We start from the raw sequence: 23,672 nt of genomic DNA, 5'->3' as shown, positions 1-23,672 counted from the left end.
TAAAGTAAAATAAGTCTGTATTTGGATCATATGCTCTTTAGTTAAATACCTTTTTACCATATACAAGATCTGATAAGTCCTAATGTATACTAAACCAAGCAAGCAATTCAATTTAGATTAAGTTATTCTTCCCCTTTATCCCCCCTCAGAGAAATTTTATGGGACAGTTCTCCATTAAATTTTAATTTCCATTATGATACTTTTTAAATCAATTTTATTACAGCCAAAACATTGTTCATATACCTGTTCATAAAATAAACTATGATATATACACAGCATTTTAAGTTACAGGGCATAAGTTTACAGGTTTTGGCAGATTTTGTTTAACAAAATGGAAATTATATAACTTTTTCCAAGTACTAAGGTAAACTTCCTTATTTTGCTACAATTTTTGTATCCCCCTGTATTCTATCCATACCTAAACTGGTTTAATAATCTAACATTAATGTGTAACATCTCACTGTTCTCTCTTATGTTCTGATTCTAGACAGAATTTTTCATATGCTTCTTCAATTTCTGGATCCATCTGGTCATCAAGGTCATCAAAATACCTTTAAAAAAAAAAAACACCCCACAAAAAAATGTTAAGTTTACATACAGGTTTTCAGAAACAGTAAATAAGTGAAATATTTATGTAGATGTCAAATATAACACAGAGCTTTATAAGTAGTAGTTAATTATGACATTTACTAAAAGGTGACGAAGAAAAAAATTATGGGTACTAGGAAAACAAACAGAAGCCTTAAAGCAGCATAGATACATACAAATTGCTACACTCACCATTTTAGATCATCTTATGCTGTCCACAGATTAAGAGATGAAAATAATTTCCAAGATGATGGCAAAATACAATAATACGATAAAAACTTTCCTAGATTTAATAATGCACTTGCACGGATGTATTTACAAAAACATAATTAGCATAATATTAGCATAATTATAGTTGGTTAACATCCAAGTTCAAATACTGCATCAACTTTCTCAGTTGCACGCTAGTCAGAAAAAATATATTTATATAGAAAAACCTGTATTCCTATTTGTTCATATATGAAAGAAGGCAAACTTAATTTACCTCCCTTTTGCATCTGCCTTATATTACCTTCTATTACATGGTAACAAGCCTTTCAGAAAAAATCAGTCTCATTTAGGTCAGAGAAAAGACCGGATCCCATTAATGATAATCAGTATTGCACAGAGTGGAGACTACCACAGAGTTTCAAAATAAAGCTGGGAAGCGATGAGGATTACTGAATAGCTTGCTTTCTCCTCACAGTTATTGGGAAGTAACTTGAGTGTTCCTTGTTTAAGTCCAACTGGAGCATTCCTCACCATAAACTAGGACAACAGAGTTGTAGCTTGAACATGATAGTGTATATAATTCTAAATGGCCTTAAAATAAGTCAGCAGCTATTGACTCTCAAAGTGTGCATTAGTTTCAGGTGCCCAGCTTATTATCTTCTGTGCCTTAGTTCCAAACAAGGGAATCGGCATACACATTAAAGAAGCGGTCTACATATTTATTTGTTCCTCCTTTCCTGTAGAAGTATAGACTTTAAAAGGAACTCAACATAGAACCCTTCTCCCTGATGTCAGTCATGAGAAATAGTTGACAGAGGATCAGGACAGATTTGTCTGAGCTTTTCTTAAGACTTCAATAAAGAAGGTTCCACAGTCACCTTGCATGAAGGTTGACTCACAGTCTTCCACATGTCACTTCAGATTTGCTGTGTTTAACTGCTGTCTGCCTCCATTTTGCATTTAATTTGTTCTAAGTACAGCAGTTCATGAGGGTAGTTTTTTCCACAGTATGAGCTTGTTGATTTCTGATGACATCTCTAATTTATCTTCCAAAGCTCCTGCAACTCCCCTGAGCTAGGTGTCACCTAAGTTTTCTAATTTACTAATAAAAACATCAATCCAGACCAGCACTCTTATCACACAAAACACAACACTGAAAATATTTTTGAGTATCAAATAATGATCTGAAACTCCTCCTTCAACCAGATGAGTACAAAGTTCAGAGCAATTTATTTTAGACTGTATTTCTTTCACTGTTTTCCTATCAAATTCTTATAAACCAACGTCAGAAAATCAGACTATATTCCCATCTATTGCTTCCCCTTTTGCCATTAGGTTGCTTTTCTTGTTCTACAGAAATACCGAACAGCCATTTAATTGAGGGAATGCTACTTATCCTGAGGAGAGAAACTTAATAACCTCCTCCCTTTGAAAGACACTGAAAATTTTGTAATTTCTAGTTAGGATGTGTATGTGCATCAGTTGAATTTAGGTTGCCTCACTACCAACACCTGAAGGTCTGGTGCTTCATTTTGCTTGCATGTTTTTTTTTTAAATGTAGAAGAGAGTATGTTTGTACATGTGCAAAAAATATCTGAAATTTAATTGCCCTACTCAGTTGGATAAAGATAAAATTTGTTTCAAACTTGTGTGATTACAAACCAACTTAAACCTGAGCAAATACATAACTTCCATTGTAGAGCTAAATAATAATTATATTATTTAGTTTCATTTTTGTCAAGATTGGATTCCTAAGTCTACAGTAAAAATAACTACTGTTAAAACCAACCCAAAACAATGAAACAAATAAAAACCACCGCCAACTATCACTCAAAAAGAAAACATACTGATCTCCAGGTCCTGATAAATCTGTTCCATTTTCTTCATAATCTGGAAACAAATTCACTCTTTCAAGCAACTCTTGGTATTTTTCTTGGTAATCTGGCATAGTAAAAATGAGACCAAGTAATACACAAGACTAGCCCTCTAAATTAACATACATCTATACAGTTTGAAAATAGCCTATTTAATGAAACTGTAAGTGGCATGAAACATTATAGAAAAAAACTCCTGCTACAGAGTTTTCTCAGGACATTAATCAACCTCTAAGAATGATATCTATCTTCCCAGAGAACTGTAAAGGTAGTCACAGATGTCTTTACCTCAAATGATGTCATGCCATGTTGTGCTCAGATTATAGAAAACAAACCAACCAAGGCAGAAACAAATCCTTTTGCTACTAACAAAGGACAAACAAAAGATGACTTGAAGATTTCTGGCTTCCTGGAGGTACCGAGCGCCGATGACTATGGCATAAATTCTTCTGAACTATATGAACTCAAATGCACATTCTCCATTTCAAGCATTTACCTTCTTTTAATACAGAATAAGGCATGTGTTACACTAAACCAGGAATTCTGACATAATTTTGTCTTAAGTTGTATGAGTATCAGATATTTTAAGAACAACTTTTTATGTACTTCAACAGAACATAAACTTAATTACAACTTTTTAAAGAAGACTGAGAAGACAGGTATGCTAAGCTTGTGACATACCTGGATCTGCTGCAGTGAAAGGAACACCATCAGAAGTATAAAATGTTGGTTCATTCTAAGAATAAAGTTATACAGCAAGTTATATGCGTTCAGAGACAGTTGTTTGCAGCTTTCAGCAATATGATTGTCTATGAATCAAGTTAAATTCACATTAAGGAACTGAAGTTGTCTACATTCTTACCATAAAATAGTTTGGGTCATTTTCAGGGGTAGCTTCTGTATGTGGAGAAGTTCCATGAACTCTACCCCAGTTACTTGATCGTAGTTCTACTAGTTTCAGAAGCATGTGTTTCACATCTCTGAAATAAACAGAAGCACCATAAAAGTTAGAATGTTTTGTGCTAAGCAGTAATTGGGCTATATCTTGCATATACTAGATTCTAAATGTCAATAAAAGCTCCCAAAAGGACAAAATTTGGTCCAGTCTGCAGATAATTTTGAGTTAGGGTTTTTTTTCTCCTGCAAGTCTAGATGCTTTATGTGTCCCTCTCAATTATGAGACACTCACTCCCTCTACTTCCTCTGTGGTGCAGGAGTCCATATGAAATAGAAACTGCTGTAGTTTTTAAATCAAGATATGAAACCTGCAGCACAAGTTGAGGAATAAATCCTTTTCTTATAAAAGGATAGTACTGAGGAAAATAGGGGGTGATCTTCAAATTGTATTTTAATCATCTAATTTATGCTCCTAACTTTAGCTCTCTAAATCACATTGCAGTTCTGTAGTCAACAATGAAAAGTAATGTCTCCAATACATTAGATGTCACCATCTGTAGAGGAATGAAGGCAGGTTAATTAACATTGATAATATACAGCTGTGGGCTGGCTTCAGGGGCAGCGGGTTGGCTGATGTAGATAAGGTGCAGCTGTGGCTGGTTCTGTTGAGAGGTTGGGCAGGTAATGAAGAGGGAGTAGCCAAAGAAGAGAGAGGAGAGAATGTATGCCCTGGGTGAGGAAAGACAAGGAAAAAGCAGCAGAGGGACCTGCATGAAGAGTGTGTTGGTATGAGATGGTAAAAGACCTTGTTGCAGCTTGATAGTTTGGGGAGTGCTGCGACAACCATCCATTTAATCCCTAGAATAAAAGAAATTGCTTTCTTCTTTTAAGCAAGTCCATGAAGAAAAGTTCAGTGAGTCTCATTAAGGGGAGGAAAAAAAAATATCATCAGTTGTTTCCTGTATTAAAAGAAGTTCATACTTCTGTGTCTTTGAAGCCTTGGGTTTGTGCTATCTATTTTCTCTGGTTCCTGAAGCAAGATTTTCCTCATCTTCCCTGGGAGACAGCTAAATTTTAACCAACAGATGCTACAAGCTACATGCTGTCCTCCCTCCGTATGGAAAGAGTTGAGGTCACAACATCTGAACCCTCTATATGTTTTTTAGTAAGTTTGCAAGAATGAGGATGAAATACAGCAGGCAGAATAAGATAACCTCATGCATGCAGTTAATTGCAAATTGAGAAACAGAATACATTAGCCAACTATTTATTCTTTTCCAGCTTGTACTAAGAACCTGCCAAAAACATATATTCTCCAGGGAGAAGAAAAATAAAGCATATTCCATTTTGCCCTTACATTTATAGTGATTTGTATACTATACTTTTAAATCTGAATATAACAGCATTAAATATAAACTATGAGATATCACCAGTACTGCATTTTTTTATTTATACATGCTTTTATAGCCTAAAGCACTTAAGGGAGATTTCAACATTTAAAGGTTTTTAAAAAAAAACAAAACAAACAAGAAAACCACCAAACACACACCACCATCTCATTAAGTGAAACATGCATCTCTAATAAAAGATAAAAATAAAAAAAACCCAAAAGTGAAACAAACACACACATCCCAACTGAAAATTACTTTTTGTTACATAGGAAGTGACCAAATATCACCTTATTTTTCATAAATGTAAATTTTTAAGGTAGTTTTGGACATGTTCCTTGTTCTTGAAGATTTTTAAGGTGTTCCGTTTAATATAAAAACAAATCAGTGCACACAAATTTATCTTCTCACCTGCTACAGTTTGCATCCAAAACAACATTTTCAATTCTCTGAATCATTTCCTCCATATCATTCTTTCCTTTTTCTTTCCAGGCATCTTCTAAAACTGAGCCTGTCAACTAAAGACAAGGAATTAGTAATATATTCTTTTTTAAACAAATTATAAACTTTAAGAAACTGTCAACAGAAGAGATTCTGTAACAATCCATAACATTTAGATGCAGTGTGCAACTACCAGAGGGTCAAAGGTCCCAATCTCCTATATCTTTTTACTAAACAGATTAATAGACCTTGCGCATAGTTTATCATACTGTCTGTAGTCTAAAATAACTCTATGTCCAATGTTTATGTTGCCTAGAAGTTCACTTTCCTCCTTTCAGTCTTGAAACATGATTTTGAAACAACTCTCCAGCAATTTAATTACACTGTGAAACAGTCACATTACAACAAAATGCATACATCTAACAATTTATTTTTTTTAATACTGCAGTGATTTCTTGTGAAAAATCATTACACTTCATCTTTCTGAAGTTGCGCATCAGTGGGACATGGAGATTGCATTTGACCATCCTGTTACTTGGGATGCATTGACACACTCCCTCCCATCCTTTTACCTAATAAATTATCAATTTCTAATTACCCATAATTAGAAATCTCTCCATATTACTTCATTTATAGCTGTTAACCACATACTATAGTGCTGACCTACAGAAGGGATCATGTGCTGTGGCTAACTCTGTTAGGCTGGATCTTGAATCTGTGGCCCAGAAATCCATTCTAGCCTGTGGCACAAAGAAATAGGCTTTTGATTCCCACACACACACACACACACTGGTTCACCAGCAGGAACTATATATGACCATGTCTCATTTTCCTCACTTTCTACCGTCAGCTGTCACGTATCCTATTTTTACTTATTCCAGGTGAAAAAAAAAATCTTAAGAAGAAAAAAAATCAAAGTATCTTAGTATTTGTATTTAAAATATATTATGATCTACATTATATAAACAAGTAGTGCTCATGAGCTTCCGTCTTTCATTCAGAACTATGATGATATATTTAAAAGAATTAAAAACTAATTTTTCTTCTTTTAAAACTACTGTCTCACCTTCAGCAGTTTCACTGCACACATCAAATTATTATCCACAGGATTAGAGAAGAGCGCATTTAGTAATTCCCGAAGGCCTTCTTGAAGAATTTCTGCACGTGTTACCTGTCCCTTTGTTCCTTTAATCTGAAAAATATATTTTAAAAAAACAAACCACATCTAAAAGACTTCAGGTTTAGAAATTAATTTAGTCACATTTTCTCTCTCAAATGCTGTATGATTTGATTTGTGATTAACATTGCTGACCTTTTCAGTTGGAAGAATATGCTAAATACTGTAACTATTCTAGAACACAGACTTTGAGTAGTATGCTTAGTATTCTGACATATACATAACAACGCTTGCATAGCATTTTGTTTCTTTGCTAATGAATTGCAAAGAAAAGCTGCAAAATGCCTGGCAAGTAGTCCACATCATCCCAAATTCTCAGAAACCCGTGCTCTTTCCCATCCTACATTATGCATTCTCTATAGCTGTAGAGTAGCTTACTTCCAGAAGGCACTTGATACATTTAAAAATTATAGAAAACAGTTTAAAAATAAATGGTATACTCCAATCTGGGCAGCTCCGCCTCCCCCAAATCCTTTGGAAAAATTCCTTTTTAATTCTAGCAAGTGAAAACTAGATTTCAAGGCCCACTTATGAACAAAAATGGAAGAGTCAGAGAGTTTTCTTTCCTCATGCCAGCAGAACATTTTTTATGGTGTCTGCTTAAATCAAATCTTTGAAATAATCCAGTGAAAAAAATATTTTTAAGGGCACTACAGCAGTCAGTGACCTTACCAAACTCACAGGTATAAGAGTAAAAGAATTATGTGCACATACAGTTTTTTGTACCTCAGATACAAAAAACTGTTTTAAATATAAGATTTCATGCTTTATGCATAAGCCTAGGACTCAACCTTCGAAGAAATCTCTTTAAAGGTCTGCATTTTTAATTGCTCATTTTGAAGATTCCCACATCTTCCTCAAGCATTTGATAATAGCTCCTATTAGTAGCTGAATATTGATTTACATGGGTTACTGATACTGATCTGCTTCTGCTAGGTTGTAACATTTCCTATGTCGGTTAAGTGCAATAATCTGGTAGTTGTTCCAGACAAAAGAAAATACCAAAAGCTTAATTCCAAAGGTGATTTATGGCTGGCTCTTTTTATGAATTCTTACTAATTTTTCTTTTTATTAAAAAAAAAAAATCTTTATAGACTTCTCTTCTGATGATCTTGTCCTTTTTTGTTTATCTGTTTCTTGGACACACATTATAATGAAACCGTTCTAAAGTTCTTTTACTTTATTCCCCTCTCCCTTAAAAAAAACACATCTCAAATGATATTCCATTTTAGTGTTTACCTAAACACAACAAAAATTAATGAAGAACCATCTGACATGCAACTGCCATCTTACCTCTAGGTTAACGTAAAGTTCAGCTAAGAACAACACAAAGGCATGAAATTGTTTTCTAGTAGTCTTGTCTCCTTTGGCAGCTTCATCTCTGTTTTCATACTCTGTTTGACACCTGAAGACATTAAAACAAAAATCATATAATCTGTAGACATCCCAACATATGTATCATGCTACTTATTTAATAGAATGCTAAGAACTTATTCACTGCATTAAAACTGTTAAATCATACTTCCTAGCATTCAGCATTTGTGAAGGAAGTAAGAGGACTTCACAAAGACAATGTGGATTTTTATTCTTCTAGATGAATACATATGATTACAAGATTGTTTTAAAGCACTAAGATGTCCAAGACAGCAGAATGAAATAGAGCAAATTGCAACCTGTAAAAATCAAAAGACAGTTAAGTTACACAGTTTATATATTAGAATATGGGTCCAGGAAGTTTACCATAGGCATCCAAACATAACAGAAATAAAAGTAGGTATACTCTGAAAGACATTTTCCCCCTTTCAGGGTGCTGCCCACGTTGTCTTAGATGCCTTTACACTTATTAAATAAATTCTTGATCCCATCATTTTAAGTGAAAGTGATGCATAATTTAGATATAAATGCAGATACTGAGGATTAAGATAACATGGCAGTGGGGTAATTTTCTAGTATTTAACAACCGTGTCAAAAATATACAAGTTCACATAGCAGTTCAAAACCAAATTAAAAAATATTTGAAATAAGAAGGAAAGCAAGACAACCTCCAACATATTCTCAATGGTTATGTAATAAATTTTTCAGTTTCTCAGTTTCTCTTAATCTAAGGAGTTGAAATAAAAAAATTTGAAGCAGAAACTTAGGCTGAGAAACAGGAGTTCTCTGTATTCATATTGTTAGCTTGTTTATCTCCCTCTTTCCCCCCAATTCCATCCATATGAGCAATAAAAACATAAACAACTTTAAATTTATGGCTTCAGGGTGCCAAAAGGAATGTTATCCGTTGGATTGGCTCTAAAACCAGGAGTCAGATAATCCAACATTAACAGGGAATTCGTTCAATGTATTGTTCAAGTAACAAACATAGTTTAAACAAAAACAAACACACACACACACAAAAAACAAAAACACCCACCAAAGCCAACCACAAGATAAAAGTGATAATTTTGAAGGCAAAAAGACTCATCTGCTTTGGGATAAGGGGGGGGGGGGGGGGGGGGTGGAAATCAGCTTCTCCATAAGGTACCATTCTCAATTAACAGCAATGCATTTTGATGATCTTTTAAGTTTATCATTCCTTTGCTCCTAAACATAAGTGGACTAAATGAAACTTTTAAAATAAGGAGCAAGTCTGAAGCTTAGAAAGCCAAAAGTCCTTAAAGAAAAAAGGCTAATTTCTAAAGAATTCTTAAGTATTGAAGTGTACTACTCCTTCAAATGTCATACAGTAAGATTTAAAAGGAAATGCATCCATTTGAAAAACATTGCTTTTTTTATCAACTATGAAGTCTAATAATTATTAAACCATAAGCCCTCAAATTCTGTAGTAACTGAAAATTGAAGAAATTTATCCTGGATTTTATGCATCTACTTAATAGGTGTAAAGTCAGTTAGCCAATCAATGAATAATCTTTACACAACAACTGCAGCCAGAAAAGTAATTAAAGAAAAAACACAATGGAATAAGAGTCAAAGGACAAGGACAGTACATGTATGTGCATTTAGTATACTTTTAAAGTTGACTAGCTTTTCAGTCCAGGGTTGGGGATTCTCTCTATGTACTGCATTACATTTACCCTGTAATTCAGTACCAGTGTAATATACACAGATCAAAAGAGCCTACAGAACCCCAAATTGAGCCCTATTTCCATATTTAAAAATATAAAAATATTTTAAATATATGTATTTGATATCCAGTATGTACCTGTGCATTAATAATCCTCAATCTAAACTTCTATTTTAAATATGTACCTCTTTGCATGCTATGTTAAGAGTTACATACAAAAAGAGGAAGACAACCTAAGAAAGTAATGCACTTAAAATAACATGCTGACACTGACCTTTGAAGTAACAACTGTTGGAAGTTCCCACTTTGCGAACTAATAGTTAGATGGTGAGATAGATAGTTACACAACCGTGCTCCCATGTAGGAAAAATTTGGGACAGATGTGGCCTTCCAAAATAAAAATGGAAAAATAAATTATTCATAAAAGTCATTATTAGGTTATCAGGAAATGCCTTTAAAAGCTTTTTGGAAAACTGTGTTTAACAACAGTTGACTAGATAATTGAAGAGCAGAAGATTAATTAAACTACAGAATAGCAAACTCCTGATTCAGATATTAAAACTGTATCATTACAGTTAATAGCTCTTGATGAGTCCTTTTTTCTAAAACAAATACAGTTACTGTTGAACATTTATACTTTTATCATCTAAAAACAGGTGGTGGCAACAAGATTCCACAACACACACTGTCTGAAAAATATTTTGCTTTAAATCCGATACTTGAAAATTTCAAGAGATGAAAAAAGTAATTGGGAATCCATGAGTGTCTACATTCAACCTCTCTTAGAACTTAAAGCAGAACATTCCCTTATTTTGGCCATTTATTACTGCTCATTTGTTTTGAACTCTCTTTTAACAAGAGTTGAATTTGAGATTATTTCTCAGATACAGCTTCAGTGAAAAAATGTTCTGGTCTAAGTAACTCTACCAAAAAAAAAAAAAAAACCAAAATCAGGGATACTTATAATTCATTAAATTTCTCCTTTGGCTTTATCATCTTTGAACGTTCCTTTTACATCTTGATCATCTATTAGTGCTATAGATGTGCTTGCATACTTCTCCTTCTAACATGTTTGAAAAAAGCATCTTGCCATTATCATGTCATTGCATTATAGCTAGTTATCTTCTACGGGCAGAGGAAAATATACACTCAATGTAACTGTACTATGTGCATAACATTGCTGGAAAGAACTGAGGTATCTTTGGAAGATACAACAAATTTAATTACTTAAATTAATTACTTAAGATAGTCAATTCTACTTTAGTTTCCCGTAAGAGGCATGTGAAATAGCTAACGAGCTTTTTGGTGCTTTGATTCAATCAGTTCCTTGGACTAGAAGAGATGCCTCCCTTTTTATAAGGCAAAAAACATCACTTAAATTACTCTTTCCTAAAAATAACACAACCAAACCCACACCCGACTTCCTCAAACCTCGTGTATTTTTTAAAACCATTATCTTCCTAATTAGTTGGTCTGTATTTGTGGTTGCATCAAATACTGAAACAATTCGATTTTGGGTATTATGACCTGGCATAGCACACAGAGACCAAAGAAAACCACCTCACATCATCTTCATAACCAATCATTATAGTATAATAACATCTTCCCTGAATTACTGTTGCTTGGTAATCCCAGTTTACCTCCAACTCAAAAAGTTACAATCTAAACATGAAGGCTAGTCTACCAATATGTATCTTGAGAAATTTTAGTTGCTGTAACAGCAACTATCCACTGTATTAACTAAACAGTCAAGATTCTTAATCCATGAAGTCAGAGTGTTCAGCTTTTGGAAGACAAGAGAACTGGCACTTCACTCTGTTGAGACATAAATGGATTAGGAAGAACAGGGGGAAGTAGATAATTCATTCTTATAGACAGGCTAAGATACCCGATACCCAGATGAAGAGAAGACTGTACAGGACTTGGGTTTCTTTCATTTTGGCCTTTTTCCTTCACAAACCTAGCATCTATAAATCTGCTCAAACATCACTGAAGCAGATGCTTATAAACATACTTCAGCAATTTTAATTGAAGTTTTGTGATAAACCAGGACGAGGAAACAAATACTTGAGCAGAAGCTCGACAGAAGAATAATAAGCATATTTGACTGACACTCAAACACTATTGTACACAGACATATAACAGCTAAAATCATATGCTTTTGGATACTAGGACAGCATTTTGCATTGAGCTAAATTTTATTTTTCACATAAAACTGTTATATTTCAGACTGATAACACTCAATGCTTCTCAGTTAAGGAAGGCATAGCCAACCTTAACATTGGACTCATTTTAAATAGGTAGAGAAGAAGGGGCAACATTAAAAGACTTACATTAAATGAGTCTATTTAACATATATAAAGTTATAAATAGGATAAATTCATCTTTTTTTTCTTCCAATAAAGTTATATGGAATATTTTCATCTTTTATTAACTATTCTCCATGAGTCCAAATAAAGGATGGGAAAATGATGCTGCCAAACACAGAACAGGTAATCTTAACATCTAACTAAACTGTTCTGAATTAAACGTGCATCAATTATGTAATTATAATAAGAAACTTAAGACTCTACAGTTCTGTACAATGACTAGTCATGCAGCTTCTACATACCCCAGATTATTTCACAGTAAAAAAATTCTGCAAGTATTTGCATTTAAAAGGTAAATAAAGTTTACATTCTTCAAGGCAGAATTTGAAAGCAACTCAGGAAAGTGACACCCCCAATGTAATAAATAGCAAGCACAAGCATGACTTCATTCCCTGCAGCAAGCCCAGAAAACTGTAACAGCAGCTCATTTGCTTAGCAACACACATTAAGCTGTTCTTTCCAATGGCTCCCCAATTAGTACAGAGTTCAGTTCAAGGTCTCTGTCCTCATTTCCATGGCCATCAATGGGACTGGACCTAGTTACCAGCAGACTAGCTTTCCTTTTTTCCAACTACGCTATTCTGAAATAGGTATAATTCCAAATGAAGAACAAAGCCTGTCGGTAAAAGAGCATTTCCCAAAGGGTGATGTGTACAGTAGGTATAAATTTATTTTTTTAAAATACCAAGGAATTAAATATCTAAGTATTATGAAGAATTTTTTGTAGGATAAAAATGTACAGCTGACATTGCTTAAGAGTTTATTCAGTCCATACTATATAAATCCAGCAATTCAAATGTAACTCCTTTATAACTGTTGTAATTTCAGTTCTAGTATGTGACCCAGGAGATTCAAATACACAGCAAAGGAAACTGAGTAAATCATGGAAATCTATCAACCAGCCAAGTATCCCATACTTGAGCTATCATTTCAGTTTATTGAGAAAAATCTTTCCCTGTACGTTTCAGTCTAAAAAGAAAAAAATCAAACTGTTAAAATACTATGTAGGGACAATTATATAATAATACTAGCATGCATATCTTGGACACTAGGTAACAGAGACATAACATCCGTGTTGTAAGACAGAATACACAGGCTACCTGCTGATATACGAGTTCAACAAGTTCTTGCAAAGTTTCATCTGCAGTGACCCAGCCATTCAGTGTTTTGGCAAACTGCTCTATTTCAGTTTCAAAACAACCTGGTTGCTCGGCGAGATGATTTAGGAAGTCTTGTACATATTCTGCCAAAGTCAGATAGCCATCATATCCATCTTCAAAGGATGAATCCTATAGTAGTGAAACAATATACCAGCTATTTAAAAGGAACCTAAAATAAAGTTGTTACACTTATTATCTCCTGAAGTAACCATATAGTCCTTAGTCTTGAGTAACTCCTGATGCTCTGCATATTTGATAGTGATTTTCATTACACAGTTCACTTAAACATTTTTAGAGAGCATAGACCTCAATGTATCAGAATGCTCCAGTAGTCCTATCATCTTAAGAACTAGGTAACATGTTTTTATAGATTAGGGTCTCCCAGCAAAAGACATCAAAATACAGATTTAAAAGAAATCAGTTTGCCAAATTAGGTGTAAGATCAACTAACAAAGTAAAGAATAAAACTACCAAACTGAGGCTCAACACTCTTTCCTGATGTGCACACAAACTGTGCTACAGATATATGAACTGTAGAAGGAAAAATAACTGAAATTGGAAACAAAATATTTTGAGCTTACATAGAGTGCAAAAATGCTCCAAAATATGCAGGAGGGGGAGAAATTACAGAAATACAGTACAGCATAGCATTCTCATGTATAAAACACAGCCAGGAAAACTGATCTTTTAAAGTCAACAAATTTGCATCTCTTGGCAATGGATGAAAGACTACAAGGCATGAAATGAAACTATTCAAATGGTATTGCATTAATTTGCAGTTACTGAGGTTAAAAATCAGACCTAAATGCACCTAGTCCCTAAAGAAAGGGGGAGCTGGGAACAATACCACTTTATCAATGTTTATGCTTCTGCTGATGGAACAGAAGGCTGCTAATTTTGTCCATTCAAAAATGAATGTATGCAACAGTCTCTAAAGTCAATGCTGTTCTGAATTATTACAATGCTAGTATATGAGAGGAATAACATAGGAAGCAACATACTTTGTGATGTAACTAGTAATAACAGTACAAAAAATTTACTTTGTCACACTATACAAAAGATTGTGAGAAGTATCTCATATGAGATCTCAGAAGCACAAACAGGAGCCTGAAAAAAGATTGCTAAAGAACTGACTTCTAATTAGTGATTCAAGACATAAGGGTAACATACAGGATATCAGAATTCTCAACTGATCTACTATTTAACATGAAAAAGATTTAACACCTATCTACTGTAATGAAAAAATGAGCTAAAAATGATAAACCAGTTCTTCTTTACTTAGTGGACATGAATATATTTATAAAGTCAATAATTATATTCTCCTTTTCCCCACCACCCCTCCCTTAATGAGGGGATATCTTTACTTTCTGTCTTCAAAGTGCTTTAGTCTCTTCTCTACTGTGAAACAACACGAATCTGTGAAAGATAAAAGCCCTGGATATGAACTGCGGAGCAAGACAGCTATACACTGATGAAAATCAAGTACTGACATTAATTTCACAAGTTGTGAAGAATGTGTGGGGGAAAATGCAGATTTTCCAAAATTCTTCAAAGATCCATGTTGTAAGGGTATACAACGTAAGCTAATGAGGGACACATCAATATAACTGAATAAAAACTAGAAACATTTCTTATGACATTGTGGTAATTTGACCCTGGCTGGATGCCAGGTGCCCACCAAAGCCACTCTGTCACTCCCCCTCCTTAGTTTGACAGGGGAGAAAAAAACAACCAACCAAGAGGCTCATGGGTCAAGATAAGAACAGGGAGATCACTCAACAATTATGTCACAGGCAAAACAGACTTGAATTCGGGAAATTAGCTTAATTTATTACCATTCAAACCAGAGTAGGATAATGAGAACTAAAAATCAAAACTTAATAACACCTTCACCCCACCCCTCCCTTCTTCCCAGGAATAACTTCACTCCCGATTTCTCTACCTTCCCCCCCCCCCCCCCCAAGAAGTGCAGGGGAACAGGAAATGGTGGTTACGGTCAGTTCATCACACATTGCCTCTGTCGCTTCTTCCTCCTCACACTCTTCCCCTGCTCCAGCATGGGGTCCCTCCCACAAGAGACAGTCCTCCATGAACTTTTCCAACGAGTCCTTCCTACAGGCTGCAGTTCCTCACACACTGCTCCAGTGTGGCTCCCTCCCACGGGGTGCAGTCCTTCAGGAACAGACTGCTCCAGCATGGGTCACCCAAAGGGTCACAAGTCCCACCAGAAAACATGCTCCAGCATGGGCTTCCCATGGGGTCACAGCCTCCTTTGGGCATCCACCTGCTCTGATGTGGGGTTCTCCACAGGCTGCAGGTGGATATCTGCTCCACTGTTAACCTCCACGGGCTGCAGGGGGACAGCCTGCCTCACCATGGTCTTCACTACAGGCTGCCAGGGAATCTGCTCCAGCAACTGGAGCACCTCCTCCCCCTCCTTCTGCACTGACCTTGGTGTCTGCAGAGTTGTTGCTCTCACATATTCTCACTCCTCTCTTCTGCTGCAATTCTGTTGTGCAGATTTTTTCCCCCCTTCTTAAATATGCTATCGCAGAGGCACTACTATCATTGATTGACTTGGTTTTGGCCAGCAGTGGGTCCATCTTGGAGCCGGCTGGCATTGATTCCATCAGACATAGGGGAAGCTTCTAGCATCTTCTCACAGAAGCCACCCCTATAGACCCTCTGCTATCAAAACCTTGCCACACAAACCCACTACAGATATTTAATTAAGTAGAATATTTGCCCAGTGAATACTGAAGACAGTTACTTAATGTGTCGCACCAGAAATAGGAAAAAAAAAAAAGGGTTTAAGAAAATGGTGGCAAATTGTTACTACTCATAAGGATAAAGCCTTCAACAGCCTGATCCAAATTGGTTTTGCTTTGAGTTGGGGATTGAACCAGAAGAACTTCAGAGGTCCTTTCCAACCTAAAGTATTCTACGATTCTAACTGGAGCTTATGAAGCCAAAAATAAAAGCTAACAGGCCTCTGTGTAACTTGCTAAATACTCTATTTCTCTAAAGGAAATCAGCTTTTACTAGGCAATTTCAAATGGCCCAGTAAAAGTTCTGTACAATAAAGTTAAACTATTTTGTTCCACAGAACTAGGACATTACCTTACAACAACTGCAGCTTAGTCACATATGGCTGAACTAGCATCTCTCCAAACCACCTGTTCAAAACCTCTCCATACAGGTTGTAAGGGATACAGTTGCTGTAGCTAGTAAAAGCTGCTGCTCTTTCTGACAGCCATCAGGTTGTTACAAGATCCTCATTTAGCACAGAGGAAGGTATCTTCTCAACCTCACCTGATAAAAATTCAATCTTGGAGGAAAACATCCTTGTTCTGGAAGGGGCTCCAATCCCATTTAGTATATTGGTGTCCCTGTATTCATACTCCTCTTCCCATTTTGTAATTAAAAGACTAAACACAGAGGCTAAACTCAGCACCACATTCATCTACCTATACTAAATATGCAACTTCAAAGGCAGTCTAGGTTTTAGTAACTATTCCAGGGAACATAAATTAATAAATCAAACATTATTATATGTTGTATATTGGTAAATTAGTAACACTTGATACTATCAAAACTAATTAGATTTACTCCAGTAACTTCTAGACATAAACCACTTGTGTTTCTCACTGGCAGATGTTAAGATTTAACAGAGAAGACAGCACCACATATTGTAACAGTTAAGGGAAAGTAAAGCAAATTCCTCTTGGTTATTTTTAAACAGTAGTTGGCTAACAGGAGTGTATAGGTTCACATGGGGGGGGGGGGGGAAGAAAAAAAAAAAAAAAAAGAGGCGCAGGGGGGAAGATTCCACCTAAGATAATACAAATCTCACTCCTAAAACTATAAGTGAGAACATTATGCCCTTCTGATGGAGTGACAGCCATATTATTTTCATATACCCATGCCAGAAAACAAGCCTGACATTTCCTACAAGCAATCCAAACCTAAATCTAGTCACCAATTCTACTGCAGACATCCACAAATTCCTATGGGATAGACAGCTGTATAGAAACAGAGAATACCACAGATGTCTTTCCTCCCCAAAGTCCTGATGTATTGGGTCTGGCTGAGCCCCATAGCAGCCCTCACAGTGCTGTGCTTGCATTGGTAGCTAGAAAGGTGGTGATAATGTACCAGTGTCTTGGCTACTGCTGAGCAGTGCTCACACAGCATCAAGGCTGTCGCACCAACATTCCTCCCTCCTCACCAGTAGGCTGGGGGTGGGCAAGATCTTGGGAGGGGACACAGCCAGGACAGCTGACCCAGAGTGACCAAAGGGATATTCCATACCATGTGACGTCTGCTCAGATATAAAAGCTAAGAGAAAGGAGGAGGAAGGGAGGCATTCGTTATTTACAACATTTGTCTTCTGGAGCAACCGCTACACATACTGAAGCTCTGCTTCCCGGGAAGTGGCTGAACATCACCTGCTGATGGGAAGTAGAGAATAACATCTTTTGGTTTCCTTTGCTTCCTTACATGTGACTTTTGCTATTGCTTCATTAAACTGCCTTTATCTTGACCCACAAGTTGGGGTTTTTCCATCTTATTTTCTCCCCTCTCCCTGTTCTTCTGAGGAGGGAAGTGACAGAGCAGCTTGGTGGGCACCTGGCATCCAGCCAAGGTCAACCCACCACAGTCCTTTTCTAAAAATTCTAGTATGCCTTGGATGCTGTACCCCTTAAAGCAGGGGTCCTCAAACTTTTTAACCAGGGCCGGCGCGGATGCAGTGGCAGGCAGTCATCTGCGGCTGCTTGGTTTCCCCCCCCAACCCCCGGCGGGGGGGGTCTGTAAATACCGGGGGACGGATTGAGAACCCTGGGGGGCCGTATCCAGCTCGCAGGCCATAGTTTGAGGACCCCTGCCTTAAAGTATCTCCATAGGTAACCAATAGTTTTGAGTATCAGAACTAACTGGAGATTAATTAATCTAATAATCAAGTGTTATATGGACACACATAGTAATTACAGTAATGTACAATCAAACAAGGTATCAACACATTATTTCTAAAACGATAAATGCCTAATAAATAGCAAAAACAATGTGAGTTTTCAGATCTAAAAATTCCAGGCAACATTATAAGTGAAAGCTAATTTATTAATTCTAAATCAGAAAAACAGAAGTTTCTCAAAACTTTGTTTTGATTCAAATTCTAAAATTCATGATAAAAATCTGTGTAATAGTAAGGTATGTTAAATTCCTTATTTTTATTGCAGGTGGACCCAGTTTATGAAACCTAAAAAGCAACACTGCTGGCCTCAAAACTTTGTAATTATACATATGCACAGGCATGCCATTCAAAATGGCATTTTTTCTTTATAGGAAACATGTAACATAATGGGGCAAAGTAGCATTTTTCCCCCTAGATTATCCATTCACTGAAGCATGTTCGTATTGGCATTTGTCAACAGTTGTATATTGGCTATGGGCTTGTATTATCCAGGATAGTGATTTTATTCAGTAAGCTGGCAAAGCTGGTAACATCCAGACAACATAGATTTTACTATGAGGAAAAAACTTCAAAACACCAAACCACCATGTTTAGCATTCAAATAAAGTATTTTTCTGCAAGTTATGAAAAATCTATTTGTTTCAGTATAATTGTTGATTATCACTTGATTGTATTTGTAAAATAGTTCCCATCTATTTATATATAGTACCAGAATTTGTCTGCTTGCATAACATAACAAAAAGATATTCCAAGAATTCACATAGATCTTCCCTGGAGTAGAATTAGTGCAGCAATAATATGGAAGACAAGGGGAATAGAAAATAAGAAATATCAACTTTTATCATGTAACAAACCTACAATATTGATCTGAGATTACCCTTAGTCTGGCTGCAAATATATTTCATATTACGTATGCGGGTAGGTTAACTGCTAGGAATAAGCCTAACCCTGCTTTTTTGCCCTTTGGCAATACAATATCACTGAAGGAATTAAAAAGACACATACACACAATAGTACATAGAAGTTAGGCAGTCATGGACAATCATACCTATAGCACAATAAATTTAGGAAAGACAAAGCCTGTGCTTCAAAAAACTAAAGTTCAAGCTTTCTCCCACACTTGCTTCAAAAACCTGTGAAATCTGAATAAAAGTGCAGCTAAGCTTTTACTTAAAATGCAGTGCAGATGTAACTACAACAGAGGCAGTCACCAAAAAGACAGCTTACTTTGATGTTGGGTATAATCAATGCTTGGTGTAATCAACAAGGAATGCTGTTATGTGCAGCAAGCTTTAGCAAAATATCTCACACTAAAGGCACTCACATGCAGCATAACATTCACTCATTATCACTTAACATTCTGACTGTGTCTCTGGAGGCTGTCATCTGAATTTTTTGGAATCTCTTCAGCAAATGCAGCATCCAAGTTATCTGATACACAAGATCTCAAGAAAACATTGTTAATTTGAAGATAAGTAAATTTTACATACTAAAAAGAGAAGATAAACACTCACTGCAAAGTTCTGATTGAAGTTCTGGTTGTATCCTGATGGATAAAACTCAGGTGCTTTAACAGACAACTTTGATGTTACCACAGGAGCCACAGCCACCTGAGATTCAGCCATTTCTGGTCCAGAATCAGGAACTAAAACTTTATCTTGCGATCCAGATGGAATTCTTGCAAGTTGCAGGTGTTCTGAAAAGTTTTTGTTAACAGCTTTTCTTAGAAATTGCTAAATTCGTATTTATTCACACAGAGTACATCACTTTTTGGATTTTAAATACACTTATACTAGAAATATACTTCAAATATGTTGTTTTCTTCTTAAACGTGGATAAAGTTTTCACTTTAGCAAACTATAGATGCCTTTCTGTCATGTAGAAAGCAAACACAATGTTCATGTGAAGGTGACACAAAAAAATGGGGGGGAAAGAGCCTTCTCCTCCCCTATTGACGTGCGGAATTAGACTCTCTAACTCGAAAGTTATAAAGTAGGTATGTTTATTGCGCGCAGATGCACGGGGGATCGCTCCTCCACAAGCGTGCATGCCCGAAGTGAGGAACCATCCCACATTTATACAATGAAACAAATGAATATTCAATTAACGCCTATACATATTCGTTACCTAAACCCCGCTTCGTATGTTAATTAGCTTATCAGTCCTTTGCCTGGAATATGGTGGTCTTGCAGGTTTGTAGGTGATTCATGTCCTTGTGACCATCCGATCTTCTCCAGCAAGGAGACTTAGCACTCCCTCCCTCTAGATAGCATTGAATGTCTCTCATCTTTTCTCATTCTCTTTTAAATAGCCCCTTTGTTAGAGGAGGAGGGGCAGGCGTCTCCCCGTCTCCCCTTTGTTAGAGGAGGAGGGGCAGGCGTCTCCTCAAAACTGTAGTTGTCTCCTCAGAGCTGTGTGCCTGTGTGACCAGACACCGCACCCATGACCAGTCACCATACCCACATTCCTGAGCAGACATATACAATCACAGTCGGTGTTAAGCGTCCCCATTTCACACTATTTCTCCATATCACTATGAAAACATGTTTTCTAGAAGAGCTAACCTGAGAAACTAGTACATATTTTTCTGATATGATTGCTGGTTTTGTGGGTTTTTCATAGATTTCAGATGCAAAGGCAAGGCTTTGAAGGTCAATAAATGGAAGACATGAGTAATTTTTAGCATAATCCTGAAAGACACTTAACTATCATCGCTCTCGTACACCATTTGCAAAAAAACCCTATGTAACAGGGTTTTTTTAAACCACATTTTCCAAATCTATCTTTATAGATTAGCTCCTAAATTTATTGAAAACAGAATCTGATATCTACCTGAAAAAGCTAACCAGCAAACAATACTTTATGTTACTGTTGGGTTGGGTTTATTTTTTGGTAAACCTTTAGATCAGAGTTAAAGAGCTCTTCAATAAGGGGAAGACTGACACCATTTGCAATCAGATTAACAAATGGATAAAACACACATACAGATGTGCAGGCACAGAAAGGGAGGGACGGACAGAGAGGTGTTGTTAAGCAGGCTGCAAAGCAACATCACACCTTTACTTAGGCACTGATCCATAGCTCAGAAACATGAGCACTCCATCTAAGGAAAAGTGCAGCTGTCAGGCCAACTACGCAGCTCATCTCCATACCGTGCCGTGAGTAGCCAGGCAGGCGCCCGGGATGCGCAGAGCCCTAGCCCTCAGGCCATGGTGGCCACTCAGTACTTAGGTGTAGGGTGTGGGAGAAAGGACGCGTCTCTGTGAGCAGGCCGAAGGGAGGAGTGTGTGTGCGCGCGCGCGCGTAAGTCCCGGGACCCCACTCGCAACAGAACGGCGAAGGGGATGGGGGGCGGGGGGGGTGGGGTCGGAGCAGCAAGCAAAGCGGGAGCAGGGCAGTGCACGCAAAGGAAGGGAACGCGCCGGAGTTTAGGAGGCCGCTCCCCAACAGCTTCGGCACCAGGGGCCCCCGGAAAAGCGGAGGGGGCCGCTGCACGGCAGCCAGTACCTGCGTTTCCAGTGCCCAGCGGCGCCGTCCTCGGAGGCCGCAACGGTTCCTGCTGCGGAAAGAGGCCGCCTGACTCGTGCTGCTCAGCCGAGCCTGAACTGTGGAAACCACTACCCCCGAAACAGGCCCCACCGCCATTCTCCGACACACCCACGCTGCCTCCTCGACCCCGGCCAGCACCTGGAGCTCGGTCGAAACTATCCGACATGCTCGGGCCGGGAGTAGCTCAGGCACTCATGGGAAGGAGCCAGCGACTCAGTTCCGCTTCACCGCGGCCCAAGCCCTTCACTTTCAGTTTCACCCCCACACGCACCGCCACGATGGTCGCGACCCAGAGTGGCTCACAGCGCCCCCTCGCGGCCTCGCACAACCCGTTGCCATAACAACCTCGGCGTCGCAGGGGCCTAGCACCGCCCGCCGCCGCCGCGAGGGGGTGGAGGGTGGCCCGCCGGGTTGTTACCGAAATCTCGGAATGAAGAACTTATCGACACCAATGTGATGTAGATAAGCAGACACTTCTTTATTGACGGCCGGGTGCGTGAGCGAGTCCTCTCGCGATCAACGCACGCCAGGTCCTAAAAGCAGATTCCATATATAGAGCTTATTCATACATATTCATTAATTATTCATGCATAATCATAACATTTCCCAGAAAACATTAACATATTCTCCTCCCATATCCGATTCTGCGCAATAAAGCTTAGAAAGGTCCAGAAATGGCTCTGGGGTACGATTTGGGTAGGTGGTATATGAGTCGGTGGTCGCGATCTCCCCCTGCCGGAATTACCTTTTACTAAAGTTCACGGTTTCTTGGCAGGTAACTACAAGCTGTTCCAGTCGACTCTCCCCAGTTCCCATTAATCCTACATTCTGACATCTCAATATACTTTCTTTATACAGAAGACTAGTTAGATACAAAGAAACCTTTCAAACCCTAAATTATTACTTAAGCTTCAACAATGATTCCAACCCATTCTTCTGGCCTTAGTACAAAATGTATAAAGGGTCTCACAACTACTTTTACTAAATAATCATCTTCCTATATTTCTATTCTATAAAATAACTCTATAAAATCAGATAATCAAACCAATAAAATCAATTGATCTCAACTCTTTAACAAATCGACAACATTTCCCCCCTTTGAAAGTGTTGAAAATCATTATTTCAATACTTTCACACTATTTACATGTCATTTGTTTCAACATATTTTGGTGGTGGTGGGCTGTGTCTTGGTGGACTAGTAGGCACTTCTCTCAATCATACGATTGACAGCAATCCTATTGATAAACTGTTTTTTCAAACATGCATATACTAACATGATCATCAAAAAGACAATCAATAACAAAAACAAAGTTTTGATTATGGATTATATCCAAGAGCTCAAGTTCCATCAAAATTTATTAAAAATTTTTCCAAGCCAATCTTCTGACATATCCTTTTAAATATTTTCAATTTCTTTTTCAATTTTTCCCAATAGGTCCAGATCATGTTCCACATCCTGAGTAACATTTGGAATGTGGATACAACAGTGGTCCAGTTTATCCTTAAGATATCCACACACTCCATGTTCTTTAAGTAGGAGCATATCTAGTGCCATTCTATTTTGTAAAGTCATTCTGGAAGTCGCTTGTAATTGCATGTTCAATTCCTTAAACCCCTTTTTAGTAACGTTTGCTAATTTTTCCACTTGACCAGTTAACTTATAAAGCCATGCTCTGTTCCTATATGATGCTATAGGATTTAAAAGTGATTCAAGTGCCCAACCAATTTTCACTCCTGTAGAGGGTTCATTCCAATTATCATCATTTGTCTCGGATCTCTTTGTTCGTTTTAGTTCTAAATTTTCTAGGGATCCTCTAAATGGTGATTTCTTCCAAATCGGACACAATGTTGGCATGCCTAAGGTAATTTGTTTCACTTTACCATCTAATGGTAAATGAGTTGTCCAGGTTCCATCACTCAATGCCCAAACTAAATGTCCTGGACTTCAAATAGTAGTTTTACTACAACTAAACAAAGTTCCTT

At 37.3% G+C, this 23,672-nt stretch overlaps 1 protein-coding gene across 2 annotated transcripts; it reads right to left on the bottom strand.

Annotated features, from left to right (window-relative positions):
* Positions 1-197: 197 nt before the first annotated feature.
* On the bottom strand, positions 198-21,981 carry LOC121080614 (polyadenylate-binding protein-interacting protein 1-like). Of its 2 annotated transcripts, XM_040578757.1 has the most exons (11): positions 21,648-21,980; positions 19,655-19,836; positions 13,109-13,297; positions 9,914-10,026; positions 7,869-7,980; positions 6,465-6,590; positions 5,369-5,475; positions 3,535-3,652; positions 3,354-3,408; positions 2,646-2,739; positions 198-551 (listed from the first exon to the last, which is right to left on the bottom strand). In XM_040578757.1, the coding sequence occupies exons 1-11, from the start codon at positions 21,853-21,855 to the stop codon at positions 458-460; spliced, it is 1,398 nt and encodes a 465-aa protein (XP_040434691.1). In that variant the 5' UTR covers positions 21,856-21,980; the 3' UTR covers positions 198-457. The 2 variants fall into 2 exon arrangements, with proteins under 2 accessions (XP_040434691.1, XP_040434692.1); XM_040578758.1 differs by lacking the exon at positions 2,646-2,739 and having other exon boundaries at positions 21,648-21,981.
* Between the last annotated feature and the right edge of the window lie 1,691 nt (positions 21,982-23,672).

This window comes from Falco naumanni, chromosome W (genome assembly GCF_017639655.2).
Source record: "Falco naumanni isolate bFalNau1 chromosome W, bFalNau1.pat, whole genome shotgun sequence".
Classification (NCBI taxonomy): Eukaryota; Metazoa; Chordata; class Aves; order Falconiformes; family Falconidae; genus Falco; species Falco naumanni.
Note: the sequence above shows the minus strand (reverse complement) of the source record. Positions and strands in the feature narration are given on the sequence as shown.

What these genes read in the sequence shown, in the direction of transcription:
- LOC121080614 (XM_040578757.1), bottom strand. Translation starts at nt 21,855, where the DNA reads ATGTCGGATAGTTTCGACCGAGCTCCAGGTGCTGGCCGGGGTCGAGGA. An exon ending in AACTTTACGTTAACCTAGAG is followed by an intron (nt 6,591 to 7,868) that starts GTAAGATGGCAG and finishes TATATTTTTCAG; the next exon opens with ATTAAAGGAACAAAGGGACA. An exon ending in GTGCAGTGAAACTGCTGAAG is followed by an intron (nt 5,476 to 6,464) that starts GTGAGACAGTAG and finishes CCTTGTCTTTAG; the next exon opens with TTGACAGGCTCAGTTTTAGA.